Below are 20,204 nucleotides of genomic sequence, written 5' to 3'. Positions count from 1 at the left end.
AAATACAGCCTAAAACCTACTGATATTTCAAGCTCTGTTAATACTTATCACCTGGAAAATATGTATCATAGTGCATATCCATTATACAACAAAGATCTCATAGCTACTCTTTCAACTACAAATGATCAAGTTATATGTTAAATACCATCCTCATTTAATCTACATGATGCCAATATGTTTTATTTTAATTTTGTCTCCAAATTATGGAGGAGAAATTTAAAATAGAGGTTATCTTAACTATATGTCTAAAAGAAACAAATCAGAGGATTTGATCTATCAAAATTTAATCATGAAATAAATGTAGTATAATCTAATAAAAGTCACGAACTATACCATTTAAATACTCATCTGATTCTTCTTACCACAAGAGCTTTCCAAAGGCAGATACACACAAATTTAAGACCTAAAAACCTTGACACTTCAAATTGAAAGCATAAATGCCAACTACAAGTTTCTGAAATCAGTTAGTTGGGGGAAAGAAGAAGGGTTGAAAAGGCAGTGAGAAGAAAGGAGTTTGCTTAATACACTATTTGTCATAACAAAGAAAACATGTATTATAAGAATCATACCTGAATCGTCTTTATTGTAAATATCTACAAGTTTCAGTATGAAAGGCAGCATTAGCCTACTCATGAATTCCAAAAGAGAACATAGGTGACTTCTCTATGGGAGACTACATCTTCATAATTATATTTGGCACATGAAAAGTGGATCAGTTTGAGAGCATTTTTAGATGTGTTTAACATTGACTTAGTAAACATAATGAAAACACACAACACAAGAGTATAGGCATTAGAAGAAACAACAAGGTTGGGTCTGCACTCATTGCTTCACGGAAGGAGTTCTCTCAAGAGATGTACCTTCAAGGTAATTTGTTTCTAGAACTTTTTTCATTTATACATATGCGTTTAAAAGAGAACTTTATATGATTTTTTAGTCCATTTGAAATGCTAGTTTCTTTGTATGCCACCTCCTTCCATTAGGCACTTTTGTCAGATGTATAATTTATAACGAGATCACTAACCAGAACAAAATACAAACAACAACAAAATCCAGGGACCCTGATCTGTTGCTCAGATGAAAATTCCCCAAATTTCCTTCATATCCAAAGGTATAGGCATCTCCAGAAACAGATAATTGCAGACATCTAACTATGGTACTCTCAGGAATAAGCACTTCTTAAGAAGTACCGCTCTATGTAAGCTTCAAAAGAGTGGTAATAAGCTAAACGTGCACCACGGATAAAATATACAACTCTGATTATTATTAATATTTCGTCAGTCGGTAACTTGGATGATAGTCATACTATTAACCACACACAAATTAAGTAAAAAACCATACTCGAATCTAAATTTGAGGCAATATTTGTCATTACAAAAAATAACTATGAATAAATTCAAACATAATTTTGGCACTATGTAGAGGATATTATTTGTTTCATTGAACTCAAACATGGTGATAGAAGAATGTAGAAGTCCACACACACAAAAAAATGAATTCACTTATAGACTGTTTTCTTATGGATACTTCAATTACGATAACAAAGTTTTACAGTTAGCATATTTGATGGTAAAAGAATTCACAATGTAACACATAGGTGGCTTCTCAGGTTTGAGCACTGATAACATTGTATCTGTATGCCTATGTGTGGGTATTGACAAATATGGATACAAGTGTATGTGTATATCATATGGATTTTTAAAGTCATCATTCAGTCATTTTATTTCAGAGTTGTGATAGGGTGGGGGATAAATATCCTAAAATGTGAGAGGGTGCAAATTTACTTTCTAGAATTAGAGACTTTTACCATTAAGTACTATGTAATACTCAATGGTGTACAAAGAACTATGTAATACTCTCATTTTTCTTTTCTTTTCTTTAACCTATCCTGGATTTAAAGTAACATAAACTATCTCATCAATTATTCACATTCTAATTAGGATGAAGAGCAGTATGCTATTTTTTTTTTTTTTCATATCATGTCTCCAAAAGAAAAGAGATGCAACAGACAAGACATTTGCATGTGTTCACTTTGAAGATAGGAGCTGAATTTCACTCCAGGATTTCCAGTTAGCTGATCTGCAAAAATTGTTTGGGGGTAAAATGCTTTATTTATTTCTCAAGTATCCCACTAAGTATCTATTATAAGAACTCCATGCAAAGATTCAATGTTTCCTAAATGAAATCCTTTGAAATAAAAATGTATATAAATATAATCATTTCCCCTGTGCTGTCAGTTTAATACCACGTGTCTAGATTCTACAGGCATGTGATTTGAACAAGACAAATATATATAACTACTTTAAATATATAAGTGCAGAATTACATCCAGAAGACACTGAAATGCTAAATTCATGTTATCTAGATTAATATCAGAAGACTATATATATATTTTTCTATATATGTATATGTTATATATATATAATGTAAGGAGAATCTCTTCTGATAGTAAGTATAATTTCTTCTGATCTGTCTCCTTACATCAAAAATTAATTGTGGCTTTTCTCTTTTCTATAATAAAGTTACAAAATAGTCTCATTCGATAATCGTGTTATGTGCTACTTTTAAACAGCTCTATTAAAAAGGAAAGTATGGATTAAAATAGAAAGGACACTTGGATTAAAAGAGTAAGAACCAAAGTTGAAGTATTGCAGACCTTAGTAAGAGTGAGTTAAATCAACTAATGACTGTATCCCAGTCCAGAGTCCCAGATAAACTGAGTCTCAATGAGTGGAAATAATCCAAGTCAATGATGTAGAAGTTAGTTTGAGACATTCTGGGCATAAAATTTGAAAAAAAAAATAATAAAAAGGTATTGTCAGAGTAGATAATGTGTTTTAAGAAAAAATAAATGACCTTATCTTATGGATCTGTGAGTTTAATATTTATGTTGATGAAAAAAATCAGTAAATGTCTGTCAACCTGAAAGTAATTGGGGGGTGTGTATTGCTCAATATAAAAAAAGAAATGAGGCATAACCCCAATTTTTAGCTTTGTGCTTCACAACTCACTAATAAAGAAGGCAAACATACACTCATCTATACTAGGAAACTTACTTAAATGCTCAAGGGTTTAGGACTCAGAAGGCAGTGACTTATTTTAATTTAGGAAGAAAGACTAAGTGTCATATAATGTGAAGGCAATGACGTCTCAAAAACCTGCCTGTGACAGAGAATGAATGAACATCAATTTTTCACACACTGCCTAGCTCATGTGAGAAACTACTGAAACCTGGAAAAAGTCATTCAAATTCCATAGTAAAATGTAAACAAAGACAAAATAAATCAGGTGTAGGAAGTCCATGTTAGTCCATGACTAACTTGGCTATTTTTTGAATGATGCAAATGTAATTTAAGTACAATCAAATGTGAAAGTATTGGAGAGAACAATCCCATGAGTCAAAGTGTAGCACCTAGATAAAAGAAAATTAATTAGTATTTTATAAAAATGAGCCCAGCAGTGAATAGGAATAGGGTCCTGGAGGTGTGAGCACCTGGCCAGCCAGCAGAGACATGTTGGTTATGGGCTGTCTTGTCATAACCACATTCATGTGTCCGTCCCTGGGGCATCCATCAGGCTTCCGGGAGATGAGTGACCACAGTGGAGAAGGAAGGACCCCTTCTGACCATGTGACAGAAATTTCCTCTACAAGCCCTTTAGATTTGGGAAGATTAATTCCATATTCTAACAAACTTAAGTAGAACTGAACAATGTAAGAACTATGAAGTAATTTTTCCTTTATCCTGTGAACTGTTGAAGCATATAGACTACAACACACTACCCAGTTCAGATGTCCATAACCAAAGAGAGGGTTTTGGTACATAGCCACAGAGATTATCAAAGCGTTGAACACTAATACCTTGGAGAAAAGTGGAACATTCTAGGTTTTCAAGACGAAATGAGCTCAAAGAAAAACTTGATAAATCTATTTAAGTTTGCTATAAGGAAGATTCTGACACTGTGGGTTCTTAAACATTAAGGTGGTTTGCTGAGACTGCAGAAACGCCAATCCAGAGAATCTTTAAAAATAGAAAGGATTCAGACCAGCCGCTCAGAAGGATTGAATGTGGGCTTTTTTCAACTAAAACTCTCCAAGACCCCTCTAACCCTAAGAGTTTAATTGTAAGTGTCAATATAAACAGTATATTCCATTCTAACACTTCTGCTTCAGCACCATGTAGTTGAGGGGGTGGGAGGGATTGCCACGACCCACATTCACAGTGCATAAAAATATGTGAGGCACTGGTTTGTCATAATTAGGAGTCCTAGTGATAGCTCTGGGTACTTGGACTTTCTGATTTTAAATTTCTCATGCAAATCACATATAGTCCTTAATCAAAAGTTTTAAAGACATATTGCAGTTTCAAATAATTCAGGCTAATGAAGCATTAAACCATGATGAAAAGTGCAAAAAATAAATAAATAAAAATCAGGCAACTTAAGTTTTCCTTCTTTATATCATCCAGACTTAAAATACTGGTTTTTCGATTAAACCAGAAAACTTAATAATCCCAAACTTTTTTTCCTAATATGTCATGACATTTTTTTGAAATACATTTGAATCCATAAAACATTAGTCTATAGCATGTGCCAATTAATAAATTAATAATATATCAAAGTCCTAGAGTCTGGTCAAAATTATTTTACAAAAAAAATACTTGAATAAATCAAATAGTAAAGTAATTGTGCACTAAGTTGAGTGATCACTCCAATTGCATGTAAATACATTTGTACCAAATACCGCAAGCTATCCACTTCATGTTTCCACAAAGGACTCTTCCACATTCCTTAAAGAACCTACACAGTTAAGCATGAGATTTATATCAAGTGCTGGCATCCAACACCTTTCCGTCCGTCATTACCTCGATGCAAAATCTTTAAAAAGTTTTTTTTCTTATAAAGTAACAGCAGCATTATTTAACTCATCCCAACTGATGACTTCACAAAGCATGGTTATAAAGTGCCACTCAAACTTTCTACACTGCCCAAATCAGCAGATTCGTAACTTGACATAGCTCACAGAAGCTACCCTCACAGCCCTGCAGTTAACTGCGTTCGGTAAATATTTGTACCCACAGCACTACAGATGCTAATGACTGTGTTGAACATATACATGTAAACACGCACCCCTCAGTGTGTAACAGCCTGTCAATAAAATGTAAAAACAGACACAATATACTCATGGGTAAGGTAGTTTTCCACCACCCCCCACTCATTGTACCAGGACAATATCTCTTTTTGTTTATCTTGCTTTTTGACGCGCGCGCGCGCGCGCGCGCGCGTGTGTGTCTGTGTGTCTGTGTGTGTGTGTGTGTGTGTGTGTGTGTGCGTGCGCGCAGGTTACCGGAGAGGGAGATCCGTTCTTGCAGAGGGGCCCTCTGAAGACTCCTTTAATGCCCCGGTAGTGCCCATTGCTGAGATGTCTCGAACTGATGACCAGGTAACAAGCCATGTGGGTCCAAGCAGGAGGCGCAGAGTCTCAACTCCTCACCAGACGACCAGCCGTGGAAATGCGGGCTGGTTTCTCAGCAGCAGCAGTGACTGCCACCTCCCGAGAAGAAGCGGCCAGCAGCAAGCAGGGGACGCGGCGGCCGCGCGTCCCCGCTCCTCGCCCCGCGCGGGGCCCCTGCGGCCGGCAGCGGCAGCTCTGACGGCGGCGGCGGCGGCGGCAGCCACACAGCACTTAGGGGACCCGGCGAGCCAGTCCACATGCTGCTCTGACGAGGGGGCTGCTCAACCACGGGCCGGCGATATAATTTTTTTTTTTTTAAGGACAACTTCCTGGGTCCGCCGGGGAATCAGGAACTCCTCCGCCCCCTTTCCTCCCCCCCCTCCCGCTTTCGCACCCAGCGCACGCCCCGGGATGCTCAGGCGCGGGTCCCCGTCGCCTGGCCGGGGGCGTCCGCGGGCTGGGCCGCGGGCTGTGGGCTGCGGCGCCGGACAGCAGCGGCGGCGGCGGCGGCGGCGGTGTGCCCCGGAGAGTGGCGGGCGGTCCTGGGGAGCGCCACACCGCTGCCCCCGCTGCAGTAGCGGGGGCGGAGGCGCAGGAGGCAACGCGCGGGCTGGGGTGAGGACCGGGAGTTGGGGACGCGGCGACCTGTGAGCGGGAGCGTCTAGCTTCCCCGCTCCAAGCCGTCGGCTGGACGCGAGGGGAGAGCCGGGCGGCCGCGCGAGGAGGTGACAGCTGCGGCGGCGGCGGCCGGAGGCTCTGGCGGCTGCGGGACGCGCCGCGTCGGCATCCTGCCATCCGCCGCCCCGGCCGCCTGGTCCCTCTGCCCCGTCTCCGGGCCAACTTCGCGCCGGGTTTAGAGGCGAGGGCCCGGGGCGACTAGGGAGGGCGGCGGTGGAGGAGACGAGCAGGAGGAGAGCGCTTTCCGCACTCTTTCGCTGCCTGCTCGCCTTCAGCATTTTTCAGCGCTCCGGCTGCCGGCGGCGTTCGCAGAAGCAACAGCTCCCCAGCCGGCTGTACGGACGAGCTGTGCAGTCCCAAATAAGGCAGACGGGTTAGATGCGCAATGATAGGTAATGGATGCAGGAGGAAAGAAGTTTTAGATCGAAAACTTACATAAGGAATCGAAACGAAACATGCATACGTGTGTGTGTGTGTGTGTGTGTGTGTCTCCAGAATTAGAAACGGTCACTTCCAAGTCTTTCGGTGCCTTTAAAGAGTCAGATATTTGGGGTTTGTATAGGATGTTTTCGTCTCCACAACCCTGAACAATCATCCCTCAGCGGTGCTTCTTAACCGACGTTAGATCATTTACTGTAAATTAAGCCACCGGGGAGCGAGCTGCCCTGAGAATAAATGACCTGTGCAGAAATGTGTTCTGAAAAGAGAAGGAAGCCTTTCCGGAGTCAGGAGACAGTGTGCGCTCTCCACCCTGCGCTGACTTAGCGGGGTTCTGCGGTCCCTCTGGTCCCACTCGGCCAGGGCTCTGCTGGGAAGAAGAGGAAGCGTGGCCTCCTTCCCCTTTTGCCTTACCACTGGACTTAATGCAAGATTAAAGCCCCAGTTTTTTCCTCTTCTGTCTCCCACAATGCTCCACTGGCATCCTAGTTGACCCTGAGGACCTTTCACAAATGACAGAAACAGGTCGAAGAAAACAGATAATTCAGTTTTTCCTATTCAGGCAACTCATAAAACTCTTAAGCAAAAAAAAAAAATAAAAAAATAAAAAATAAAAATCCGACTAATATAATTTTTGTAACTACCCAATAAAGACCTGACTTTTTGTTTACATGATTCCAATAGTTTATATCCTTACTATTTTATTAAACACATAGATGTATTTCTCACTCTAAAGGTTTTAGATACTCTTTAAAAGTGTTTCTGTAAGGCAAAATGCCAATTCCTTGCAAACTTTGAATTGAAAATTACTGAAACTGACATGGTGCAATATAAATCTTGTAGGATTGTTTATTTTGTTGGTAAGAACTTCTGAAATAAAAAATTATAGAGCAGTGACAATAGATACAACACATCCATGTTTTCCTTTCTGTTAAGACTGACATGGTTAACAATGTCATGTTTATTGAACTTAGAAGTGCAAAATGTTTCCTCAGACTGAGAGTATTACCCATGTATAGACATTAGATACATTCTATACAAAGAAAACAAGGTATTTGCAAGCAGTGAAATTTCAAAATCAGGAAAAAGCTTTGCCAAAAAAAATGAATGAAGTAGAATTTTTAAAAGAAGATAGTGCAGCTCAGTCTAGACTATTTCACTCTTCATAAATGTAAGTAAGCATTGAGGACCTAAGTGTAAGCACCCTTGAATGGACTAGAAAAATCAATGATGTCACATGCTGTGACTAATAGCTCCAAGGATACTATCCCTTCTTCATTAGGCAAATGTAATTCCTAATAATGCTTAATTACTAAGAATAAGGTATATTCTTCTAAAATGAAATAACTGACAAGTAATCAAAAAGTATACAATTCGCATATACGATCCTATTGTATTATTTTCTTATTCAAAGTATGACATTCTTGTTCATTTGACTATTATCCTATGTGCATTTGAGTTTCCCCACAGGAAACAAAGTAATCCCCTTTTATGGTAATATTTCAAAGACTGTAGTAATTTTTCTAAATTTCTTTAAAATAATTTAATTTTTGTGGCCTTTCTTCTTTAAAATGATACCAGTTCTTCTGTTAATTTGCCATATTTTAAGTCAGTTATGGTATCCTTTGCTTTCTAATTCTTTGTCATCCATCTTAAAATATCAAGGCAAAAACTGACACATTTGTTACTCTCAGCCAATTTTAAGAATAGTTTTTAAAATATACAACAATAACAAAAACAACTCCTTTCTTCTCCTTGACAAGTTGTGATTGATATCTATCTGTGTGATTTCATCATATTCAACAATTCCCCATCATTGCTGGTCTATATTTCAGATGTGGTGTACCCAATCTAAAGAACAGAAACATAAGTGTTTTTATTTGCAGAGTTGCTCAGTTGTATTAACTTCTCTCTTTGCTAAATGAGACACTTTTTTTCTAACTTCAATAATTAAAAATTTTCAGAGAAAGTGAAAGGAAAGCAAAACACTTTAAGCCCATATTAAATGAATCTTAGATACAGGTCAAAATCTATTACAACAAACATTATGAAAAGCAAACATCATGTGCAATTTTGCAAGGCCCATTTATATTAAAGTAATATTTGATCTGATGAGTTTTCATTCCATGGAAGGAGATGTGAATGGCAAAGGGCATGGATTTCAGCCTATAACCAATTTGACATTTCCACATATTTCCAGATTCATGGCTATGTCACAGATGATTGACAGAGTGGAGAAATTCTCTCTTCCATTACCTTTCTCAAACACATCCCTAGTCGATGCCCTTATTTCCACATCGGCTGCCCAACCTTAGTCCAAACCATCATCACTTCCTGCCTGGACTACAGCAGTACCCTCCTAACCAATCTCCCTGCTCCCAGGGTTGCCTCCATATGTAATATATTCTCTACATCCAACAGCCAGAGTGATATTTATATATATTTTACTTTGAGAGAGAGAGAGAGAGAATCTCAAGAGGCTCCACGCCTGGTGCAGAGCTGACCTAGGGCTCGAACTCAAGACCTGAGATCACGACCTCAGCAGAAATCAAGAGTCAGCGCTTAAGCAACTGAGCCACCCAGGTGCTCCCAGAGTAATATTTTTGATACATAGATCATATCCTAACATTTCCCTATTAAACCCTATCATACCCAGAATAAAATCCAAATGACACTCTGTTTAAAAAGCCCTGCTCACTTCAGTCCCTGCTCATTTTCTTCTACTGTGTGCCTGTCTCCCCCTGATCCTCATGGTGCTCAGAGAGGCCCTTCCTGATTACTCAAGCTATGGAGCTATCTGGGATTTCTCTACCACAGAAAATGGTGGGGGTTTTCAAGTATATTAATAGAATGTAATTTTTAGAGAAGTTTTAGGCTTACAGAAAACTTGAGCAAAAAGTATAGAGAGTTCCCATATATCTCTCAGCACCCCACAACACACATAGTTTTTCCCGTTAACATCCTCCTTTTGTTGTAGTACGTGTGTTAGAATTGATGAGCCAATATTGATACAATATTATTAACTAAAGTCCATAGTTTACATTAGGGATCACTCTTTGTGCTCTGTATTCTATGGGTTTTTGACAAATATATAATGTCATTTATATGACATTTCTAATTCTATGGCACACGTACATCTGCCATTACAGTGTCATACAGAATAGTTTCACTGCTCTAAAAATCACCTGTGTGCCACTTATTCATCCCTCCATCCCCCTGAATCCCTGGCAAACCACTGATCTTTTTACTCTCTCCCTGTTTTTGCCTTTTCAATAATGTCATATAGTTGGAATTTTATGGTATATAGCTTTTTCAGATTGGCTTCTTTCATTCAGAAATATACATTTAGGTTTCCTTCATGTCTTTTAGTGGCTAATACCTCTTTTCTTTTTATTGCTGGAATAATGGAATATTTTAACAGTATCCCATTAATATTCTGAGTTGAATGGTACCCCTCCCCCCAAATATTGAAGTCCTGATGCCCTGTGAATGTGACCTTATGTAGAAAAAGGGTCTTTGCAGATGATCAAGTTAACATGAGATCCTTGGGGTGGGCCCGACTACAATATGACTGTGTTCTTATTTTTTTAAAAAGGGAAACTTTAGACACAGAGACAGAGGCACAGGGAGATTGCCACGTGAAGACTGGAATTATGCTTCCACGGGCCAAAGAATGCAGAAGATCACCAGCACACCACCATCAAGGAGAGAGACATGGAACAGATTCTCCCTCTCGGCACTCAGAAGGAACCAATCCTGCCAACATCTTGATTTGAAACCTCTAGCTTCAGAACTGTGTGACAATTCTTGTTGTTGAAGCAACCCCACCTGCTCTGTGATAGCAACTTTAGGAAACTAACACACATTGTGGAGATGTGCTGCAGTTTGTTGCTCCATTCACTGGTTGAAGGACATCTTGGTGGCTTCCAAGTTTGGGCAATTATGAATAAAGCTGCCATAAACATTCATGAGCAGGTTTTTGTGTGGACATAACTTTTCCACTCCTTTGGATAAATACCAAGGAATGCAACCACTGGATCTTATATTCAATTTTGTAAGAAACTGTCAAAACACTTCCAGACTGTTCCACCATCTAGCATCGCCACCAACAATGGATGATGGTTTCTGGTGCTCCATGTCCTCACCACATCTGGTGTGGTCAAGTGTTTTGTCTTTTTAGCCATTCTAATAGGTGTGTAGTGGCATCTCACTATTGTTTTAATTTGTAACTCTCTAATGACGTATGATGCAACGTCTTTTCATATGTTTCTTTGCCATCTGCATATTTTCCTTGGTTAGGTGTCTGTTCACATCATTTGCCCATTTTTTAATTGGGTTACTCACTTTCTTTTTGTTGAGTTTTAAGAGCTCTTTGTATACGTTGGATACCACTCCATTACCAGATATATGTTTGCAAATGTTTTCTCCCAATATGTGGCTTTTCTTGTCATTTCTTACCAGTGTCTTTGGCAGAGCAGAAGGTTTTAATTTTAATATTGTCCAATTTATTATTTTTTCTCTCATGGAGTGTGCTTTCAGTGTTGTACCTAAAAAGTCACCACCAAACCTGAAGTCACCTAGATTTCCCTCCATGTTATCTTCCAAGAGTGTTATGGTTTTAGACTTTACATTTAGGTCCATGACCCATCTTAAGCTAATTTTTGTGGAAGATGTAAGGTCTTTGTCTAGATTCATTTTTTTTTCTTTTTTGCATGTCGAAGTCCAGTTGTTCCAGCACGAGTTGTTGAAAAGAACTGAATTATTTTTTCTCCTTTGTCAATGATTGGTTGGCTGTTTTTGCATGGGTCTATTTCTGGGTTTTCTAGTCTGTTCCACTGATCTATTTATCTATCATTTCACCAATACCACACTGTTTTGATTACTATAAGAACCTATTTTTAACATGTTAAGCTTTTATATACTTTAATATTTTATTGTGTATCTAGGTTTTGATTATTTCTCATTTTTGAATGACAGCTATGAAAGCAGGGAACTCCTCTATTTTGTCCGCTCTGTGGTTCTAACACTTAAATACCGGGCGAATACAGAAGCTCTTAATTGGTATGTGGGAAGTAAATGAGTAAGTGTTTTCTATTTTAACCTGCTAGTTACCACAGTTATTTCCATAGTAATATATTGTGTGTGTACACAAACACATACATGAGAAATTCTGAAATTTGGTTGCAAATATTTTTGTTTCTTTAGGTCTAAGACACGTTTGGTCAAATTCCACTAATTCTTCTACTTAAACTAAAATAATGCCACTATTATTAAACATTATTTGAACTCTTAGCTTCTCCCAAATTCCATGCATTGTATTCTGATTCTTGAAAAGCTAACTATTGTAGAACCTATGGACTTAATTACACTAAAGTATTTATTATTTGGTGGCCAGAGATTTGGCATTCTTAAGGATGGGACCCTCAAAAGACATTTGTTATCCCTCACACTGATTAAGTCTATCAAGCCAAAAGAGGTCTGGTTAGCAGAACTCAGGCTTTTCTGGTGCAGAGAACAACAGGGACCATGGTGGGCATCTCATATGGGCAGTTCCTATAGAGCCTTAGGTATATGAAATCCTCAAGCAGGATGCTGCAGAATCCTTGTAGTATTTTAAAAGAAATATTGAAATCCATATTTTTATATAAAATCTAGTATTTAAATATTGGCAACTAATAGAATGTATTTTTTTCTAGACTATGAGAATTTTCAACAAGAGCACCATATTATGAGTGAAAGACAAATGGGAGAAGATATAGACAATACAGAGACACAATAAAGAACTCCCATCTACAATATATAAAGAACTCATATAAATCAATAATAAAGAATGAGAAAGTAAGAGAGGGACTTCAGAGACACTACACCAAGAAAGGTATTGATATAGTCAATAAACATAAAAAATGCTCAATATAATTACTCATCAGAGAAATTCAAATTAAAACAGCAATGACATATCGCTATACATCCTCCAGAATGACTAAAATTTAACACTGAGTATAATACACTGATTAATATTACAGACATAAAAAATGAGCAAATGAATTGAGAGACAAGTGACTAGAAATTGATTCCTTTTAACATAAAATTCAGGAACAGGCAGAAGTAGTCTACCATGTAAGTTAGATAGTGGTCGTTTCTTGGGCAGAGTATATTCACTGAGAATGGATACGAGAGAGCCTTCTAGAGTCTTGCCAACCCCATTTTGATCTGGGAAGTGATTATGTGTGTGCAAATTTGTTTGTAAATATTCTTTGAGTTGTATACTGAAGATTCAATGAGATACTAGGACACGCCCACCCAAATGGCTAAAATTAAGGAGACTCCCAGTACCAAGAATTGGCAAGGCTAAGGAATAAGTGTAACTTGAATATATTATATGTTTAAATTAATATAACAACTCTAGAAAACTGTTGGTAACATCTCTTAGAGTTGAGTATTCATATAATTTATGACTAGCAATTCTGTGGCATGCACACATATATCACCAAAATACACAATCAAGGATGTTCATTGAAGAATTATTCAGTATAGCTCCCAAAAGGAAACAACCCAAATGTTCATCAACAGTGGAATAGATAAAAATTGTAGTATGTTCATACAGTGGAATATAATATAGGAGTAAAATTAAGCAAGCTGCTACAAAAAAGAAAATGAATGAATTTCATGGACATCCAGTTGAACAAAAGCAGCCAAACCAAAGAAGTACCTAACATCCGATGCTATTTATGTAAATTCAAAAACAGGCAAAAACTAATTTATGATGTTGGAAGTCAGCTTGGTGATTACCTTTGGGGATTAGTAAGGGAAGGGAAACAAAGTTGGATCCTGGGGAGCAAATATTATTCATCATATGATTTGCTCACTGCCACAATGTAGCTTACAAAAATCAATCTTTAATAAAAGTATATTTTAAAAATTAACACGCTTATTTTACAGATGAAGATACCAGGGCTCCGGGAAGCTTAAAAATAGGCAAGTCACACAAATTGGAAAGAGAGCTAGTCTCCCACTGCCTGGCTCTCTGGTGGGTTTTTTGTTTGTTTCTTGAGCTTTCCTCTCCTGTGACTAAGTTAGCTAGTTAATTTATTTATTTAGGCCATTCTTCTGCCACAAGCAAAGGGATGGAAGATCAGTACACTGCTCATGATTTGATACAAGTAAAACCGGTGAGCTTAAAGTCCCCTGCGCTTTTCTGATCCATGCGCAGACCCGTGCTGTGGTCTCTGTGCCTGGGCGGCAGTCCCCCGTTCTCCTTATTCACCTTCATCGCCATTTGGAAGTGGATTCACATGAGGGTTAGGAATAGAATATGGTTACCATCTTGCCAGCAAAGGGGTTGGATCTGATGTGAAAAGGGAGGTGAGGTGATAAACGTGGATGTCTCCTGCTCTTCAGGGAAGCGTTCATCATGCTCAGCCCCAGCCCAAGAAGAAGGATGAAGCAGGTGAGGGACTTCCTCCTGGGAGCTGAGCCCTCCTCCTTGTGGGCACCACTCACCACAGGCTGTCCCCGCTGTGGCCAGAAGCTAGCAGCCCAGAAACCCAGGACCCAGGTGCAGGCGCCATGCTGACCCGGACCACCGCAGAGCCAGAAAGGAAAGCAGCTCTGCATTTTCTGGTTTCATCGTATGTGTACATGAAAGAGTCTACAGATATATTGTGATTGTCTTTCATTAAAATAAATTATCATGGTAATAGAGCTATGAAATCTTTAAAATAAATTCTTCAAGCAAAACACTTTTTGAGAAAGTCTTCAGAAAGTACAAATTTTAATATAGTTTTTTGTTTCCAAAACATGCCTCCAACTAATTTCTTTCATTCTAAATTCTGTTATTTGGTTTGCTAATTGCATTGCTTCTCTCATACTGGTCTTTTTTCACTTTTATAGGTCTGTTCCACTTTACCCTAATATTTAGCTTAATAGAGGTTTAAAGTTTTGAAATTTAAAAAAGAGAAAAGCAACATTTTTCAACCAGTTAATATCTAACTCAGCTCATGTCTCCAAATACAGCTAGTTATTCTTTGTGTTTGCCTCTAATCAGTACGTGATTCAGACTCCAACCACAACCCCAGGAAACTGGCCAACCCATGGCTGGGCCACGCTCACTGAAGGGCTCCAATGAGAAGTTTGAGAATCACCAAGTGCCTGATTCCAAGGTGACCCAACTACATAGACCTCTTTTATCAGTTTCTTTTTTCCTAGGTCTTAACTGTTAGTGACATTTTCTACTAAGGATAACTGTTTCAAACTAGTTTCTTGAAGGCATAGTTTACCTGCACAGGCATAGGAAATCACGGTAAACAGATGAAGACCTTTAGCATTTTCGCAGTGGTAAATCTGAGAGTAAATACAAACGTTCAGATGTGAAGTTCTATTTGTGCTTAAAGCATACCAAAAAAAAAAGAAAGAGGGAAAGATTAGAAGGAAAAGAGGGAGGGAGGAAAGGAGTTGAAGAGAGAGAAAGAAAGAGAGCATTCTTTCCTTAGCAGCATCTTTAAAATCCTTATGATTGTGATACGCTCCTGCTTAAAATGAACCCTACAGCGTTACAAAGTGGGTTGTGACTAAGTAAAGGATCCTATAGTCCCTGAAGCAGAAGGTGTACTGTTTTCAGGACTGCCTCCTAACAGATCAAATAACAAAGACAGGGATGATTATTTAATCAGCCAAGAAAACAAATTAGGGGAAGCTTCCCTCAGATTTAGATTCCATAACTAATTTTGCAAAAAGACACCAGTAAGACAGAGAGCTAAATTTAATCCCGTGAATTATGAGAATACAGGTCAAATGATAAGAAATCAAAATGACCCCACAGATTTATTTAAAAAGTATTACCAAGATATGCCTTATGAATAAAAAAAGTGTCAGTTCAGTAGCTTGGATTAATGAAAACTACAGCATGGAGAAACCACTGATACTGACTGTTGTTGCCCCGAGTCATCAAAAGAAAGACAGCATTCCCACAGTAATCCTGAAACTCACGAGTCGAATGAGACCTATCCATAAATCTCCCATCGTAAAGTCCCCAGTCCCGTTCATTCCACACTCCTCTTCCTCCTCCTCCTCGAGGAAGAGTCCCAGAAGCCCAGGAGGTGGAGAAAGACTCAGATGATGGAATCCAAAAGAAAGGGAAACCAGAGTCTCTGCTGTTTCCTTAGCATTTTGGTGTTCTCATTTCCCTAGTTCCAGAACGATGGTCGGGTTTGACAAAGCCGTGGAGAGAGAGGAGAACCTTGCTGCCAGCAAATGCCAAGAAATGTGGTCATCGTCATGTCTGTTGACACTCAGAATCCCAGAAGAGTCTGGAAGGATGGTAGGGCAATTCACTGTAGCTGAGACCCTCTTCCAGCTTTTTTTGAAATTTTGCCATGTTGCATTCAAGGACAGGAACCATTTATTTAAACATAAGGTGCCTTTTCTAAACTTTATTCTTTCTGATTTCCAGGGGCCACACTTTTAAAATACAACCTTATTGTGTGTACCCTTCAAATTTAAAATGAATCTCAGTACACCTGAAATGCTATAAAATCTGTTCTTATCACTTTGGAGATGATACTTGACAAAAAGATTTTTAAGATCAACAGACAGAACAGTTCCCTTTCTTTCTTCCTCTCATTCTCACTCTGCATATTGAAAAAAAAATAGCAAAAACTCACTATCAGCACAAATTGAGGGAAGGCTGGAAAGAGAAAATATTTGTGGGAGTGCCACCCACATGCCAGGTACTTTACATTCATTCTATCATTTCATCTCTATAACAATTGCTTTAATGTGGGTAATATGGCTTTTTTTTTTTTCTTAGAGAGAAGGAGAGTGAAGCTCAGAAAATTTAGAGAATATTTAAGGTCACAGAACGAAGTGGTAGAACTGGGATTCATGCACATGACTCTAAGTCTAGACTCTACGCCACATTGCCTTTTATCCTATATCACTCAGCCTCCTTGGAGGATCAAAGAAGGATAAGCCACAGGGGTTCCTGCTTTCATGAAGCTTAAGATTCTCTGGAGGAAAAATAGCAAATACAGACGTTTTTGCTTAATTAGAAGCATGGGAACGAAATGTAATGCATTATTCTGGACTGGATACTAGGTTTTAAAAAATCTGTAAAAGATACTCCAGAATAATTAGAGAAATTTCAGTTGGAATCATGTCGGATAATATTATTGTATCAAGTTAAAATATCTTGGATGGTACCCAGGTTATAGAGGAGAATGTTTTTAGGACACACAAGCTGAATCATTTCAGGGTGAAATGACAAAATGTCTGTGACTTATTTTCAAATAATTCATAAGAAAAATGTATGTGCCTGTATGAATATACACAGACAAAGCAAATGGTGTAAAATGGTAATGGTCACTAAATCTAGGTGAACTCTATGAGTACTTACTGTATAGAGCAATCTACACATTCAATGCAATCCCCATCAAAATACCATCCACTTTTTTCAAAGAAATGGAACAAATAATCCTAAAACTTGTATAGAACCAGAAGAGACCCCGAATAGCCAGAGGAATGTTGAAAAAAAAAGCAAAGCTGGTGGCATCACAATTCCGGATTTCTAGCTCTATTACAAAGCTGTCATCATCATCAAGACAGTATGGTACTGGCACAAAAACAGACACATAGATCAATGGAACAGAACAGAGAGCCCAGAAATGGACCCTCAAATCTATGGTCAACTCATCTTTGACAAAGCAGGAAAGAATGTCCAATGGCAAAAAGACAGTTTCTTCAACAAATGGTGTTGGGAAAATTGGACAGCCACATGCAGAAGAATGAAACTGGACCATTTCCTTACACCACACACAAAAATAGACTCCAAATGGTTGAAAGACCTAAACGTGAGACAGGAGTCCATCAAAATCCTAAAGGAGAACACAGGCAGCAACCACTTCGACCTCAGCCGCAGCAACTTCTTCCTAGAAACATCGCCAAGGGCAAAAATGAACTATTGGGATTTCATCAAGATAAAAAGCTTTTGCACAGCAAAAGAAACAGTCCACAAAACCAAAAGACAACCAACAGAATGGGAGAAAATATTTGCAAATGACATACCAGATAAAGGGCTAGTATCCAAAATCTATAAAGAACTTATCAAACCCAACACCCAAAGAACAAGTAATCCAATCAAGAAATGGGCAGAAGACATGAACAGACATTTTTCCAAGGGAGACATCCAAATGGCCAACAGACACATGAAAAAGTGCTCAACATCGCTCGGCATCAGGGAAATCCAAATCAAAACCTCAATGAGACACCACCTCACACCCGTCAGAATGGCTAAAATTAACAAGTCAGGAAATGACAGATGTTGGCGGGGATGTGGAGAAAGGGGAATGCTCCTACACTGTTGGTGGGAATGCAAGCTGGTGCAGGCACTCTGGAAAACAGTATGGAGGTTCCTCAAACAGTTGAAAATAGAGCTACCATACGATCCAGCAATTGCACTACTGGGTATTTACCCCAAAGATACAAAGGTAGGGATCCGAAGGGGTATGTGCACCCCGATGTCTATAGCAGCAATGTCCACAATAGCCAAACTGTGGAAAGAGCCAAGATGTCCATCGACAGATGAATGGATAAAGAAGAAGTGGTATATATACACAATGGAATATTATGCAGCCATCAAAAGGAATGAGATCTTGCCATTTGCAACAACGTGGATGGAACTGGAGGGTGTTATGCTGAGTGAAATAAGTCAATCAGCAAAAGACATGTATCATATGACCTCACTGATATGAGGAATTCTTAATCTCAGGAAACAAACTGAGGGTTGCTGGAGTGGTGGGGGGGTGGAAGGGATGGGGTGGCTGCGTGATAGACATTGGGGAGGGTATGTGCTATGGTGAGCGCTGTGAATTGTGCAAGACTGTTGAATCACAGATCTGTACCTCTGAAACAAATAATGCAATATATGTTAAGAAAAAAAAAGAAGAAGAAGATAGCAGGAAGGGAAGAATGAAGGGGGGGAAATCGGAAGGGGAGACGAACCATGAGAGATGATGGACTCTGAGAAACAAACTAAGGGTTCCAGAGGGCAGGGGTGTGGGGGATGGGTTAGCCCGGTGATGGGTATTAAAGAGGGCACATACTGCATGGAGCACTGGCTGTTATGCACAAACAATGAATCATGGAACACTACATCCAAAACTAATGATGTAATGTATGGTGATTAACATAACAATAAAAAATTTAAAAAAAAAAGAGTACTTACTGTATTTTTTTCTGTTTGTGGGGTTAATGTGAGATTATGTAAAGTAGCTTGCAATTGCAACAACATTCACGTAGTTTCTAAAAGGAAAAAACTGCAAGAGTTGTAATCTAAAATAAGTAATGGGGATTAAGGAGTGCACTTCTTGTGATGAGCACCGGGTGTTGTGTATAAGTGTGGAATCACTAAATTGTATACCTGAAACCAATATTACACTGTATGTTAACTAACTGGAGTTTATTTATTTTTTTTAAGATTTTATTTATTTGAAAGGGAGACGGCACAGAGGGATAGAACGAGAGGGAGAAGCAGACTCCCCGCTGAGCAGGGAACCTGACGCAGGACCTGATCCCAGGACCCTGAGATCATGACCTGAGCCGAAGGCACACGCTTAATAGACTGAGCCACCCAGGTGTCCCTAACTGGAATTTAAATAAAAAACTGTAAGAAAAATTATATTTCACTAAGAAAACAAAAGAAATTAAAAGTCATAAGACCAGTAGAAAACCAAGCCAGTCTCACCATTGATAATTTCTGTTTGTGAAGCTTAAGGATAAGAAAAGAGAGAGGAATAATAAATCGTATACTTTTGCAGAGGACTGAAGTTTTTGGATTAAAGGTAATTGATAATCTTAATACAAGAGAGTCTTGGATAGAGTATTTGGTTACAGGAAGGACAGCTCCATAATTTGCAGGGCCCAGAGCACAATGAAAAGGAGAGCACTCTTGTTCAAATATTATTAGTATTCTGGCATTATTAATACCAGAACATTAAACCAAGTGTGGGGCCCTTCACAGTGGGGAACCTGTGTGACCACACAGGTCTCATGTCCATGAAGCCCACCCTTATTACCTTAAAAAAAATGCTAAATATGTCACAGCTTTCTTCTCATAGTTATAAAAAATCCTGTCACTCAACCAGAATAAAGATTGTATTGAACCACTATACCTTGTGTCAAGAACTATAGTTGAAACAATGAGCTCTACAATGCATTCCTTCCACATATAATTCCATATTTTATTAATATTATTTTGCATTAATAGTATTTATTATATTTTGTATTCCAAATATAAACTCATATGTTAATCATTCATATCACATGATCTGGGGCTCTTGTGTCTTATATTATATGGAGGATATATGAAAGCAGTTACATAACATAAGCCACATGAAAAGTCCTGTGTGAAGGTGCCTGGGTGGCTCAGTGGGTGAATCGTTTGCCTTTGGCTCAGGTCATGATCTCAGGGTCCTGGGATCGAGCCCCGCATAAGGCTCTCTGCTCAGCATGGAGTCTGCTTCTCCCTCTCACTCTCTCTCTGTGTTCTCTCTCAAATAAATAAACAAAAATCTTAAAAAAAAAAAAAAGTCCTGTGTGAGCTGTAAAATGGATCTGGTCTTCTCAAATGTGTTCATGAGAATGT

The 20,204-nt window shown here is 38.8% G+C and overlaps 1 protein-coding gene across 1 annotated transcript in view; it reads right to left on the bottom strand.

Moving 5' to 3' along the window:
• The window catches only part of ZNF804B (zinc finger protein 804B), a 544,519-nt gene extending 539,067 nt beyond the window's left edge, over positions 1–5,452 (bottom strand). Inside the window, exon 1 of the mRNA XM_027574973.1 lies at positions 5,345–5,452. Within this exon, the coding sequence (XP_027430774.1) occupies positions 5,345–5,452 (108 nt within the window). The remainder of the gene's footprint in view (positions 1–5,344) is intronic.
• Between the last annotated feature and the right edge of the window lie 14,752 nt (positions 5,453–20,204).

The sequence above is a fragment of the Zalophus californianus genome, chromosome 12 (assembly GCF_009762305.2).
Source record: "Zalophus californianus isolate mZalCal1 chromosome 12, mZalCal1.pri.v2, whole genome shotgun sequence".
In the NCBI taxonomy this organism is placed as follows: Eukaryota; Metazoa; Chordata; class Mammalia; order Carnivora; family Otariidae; genus Zalophus; species Zalophus californianus.
The sequence above is the reverse complement of the archived record's forward strand: the minus strand, read 5'-3'. Positions and strand labels throughout refer to the sequence as shown.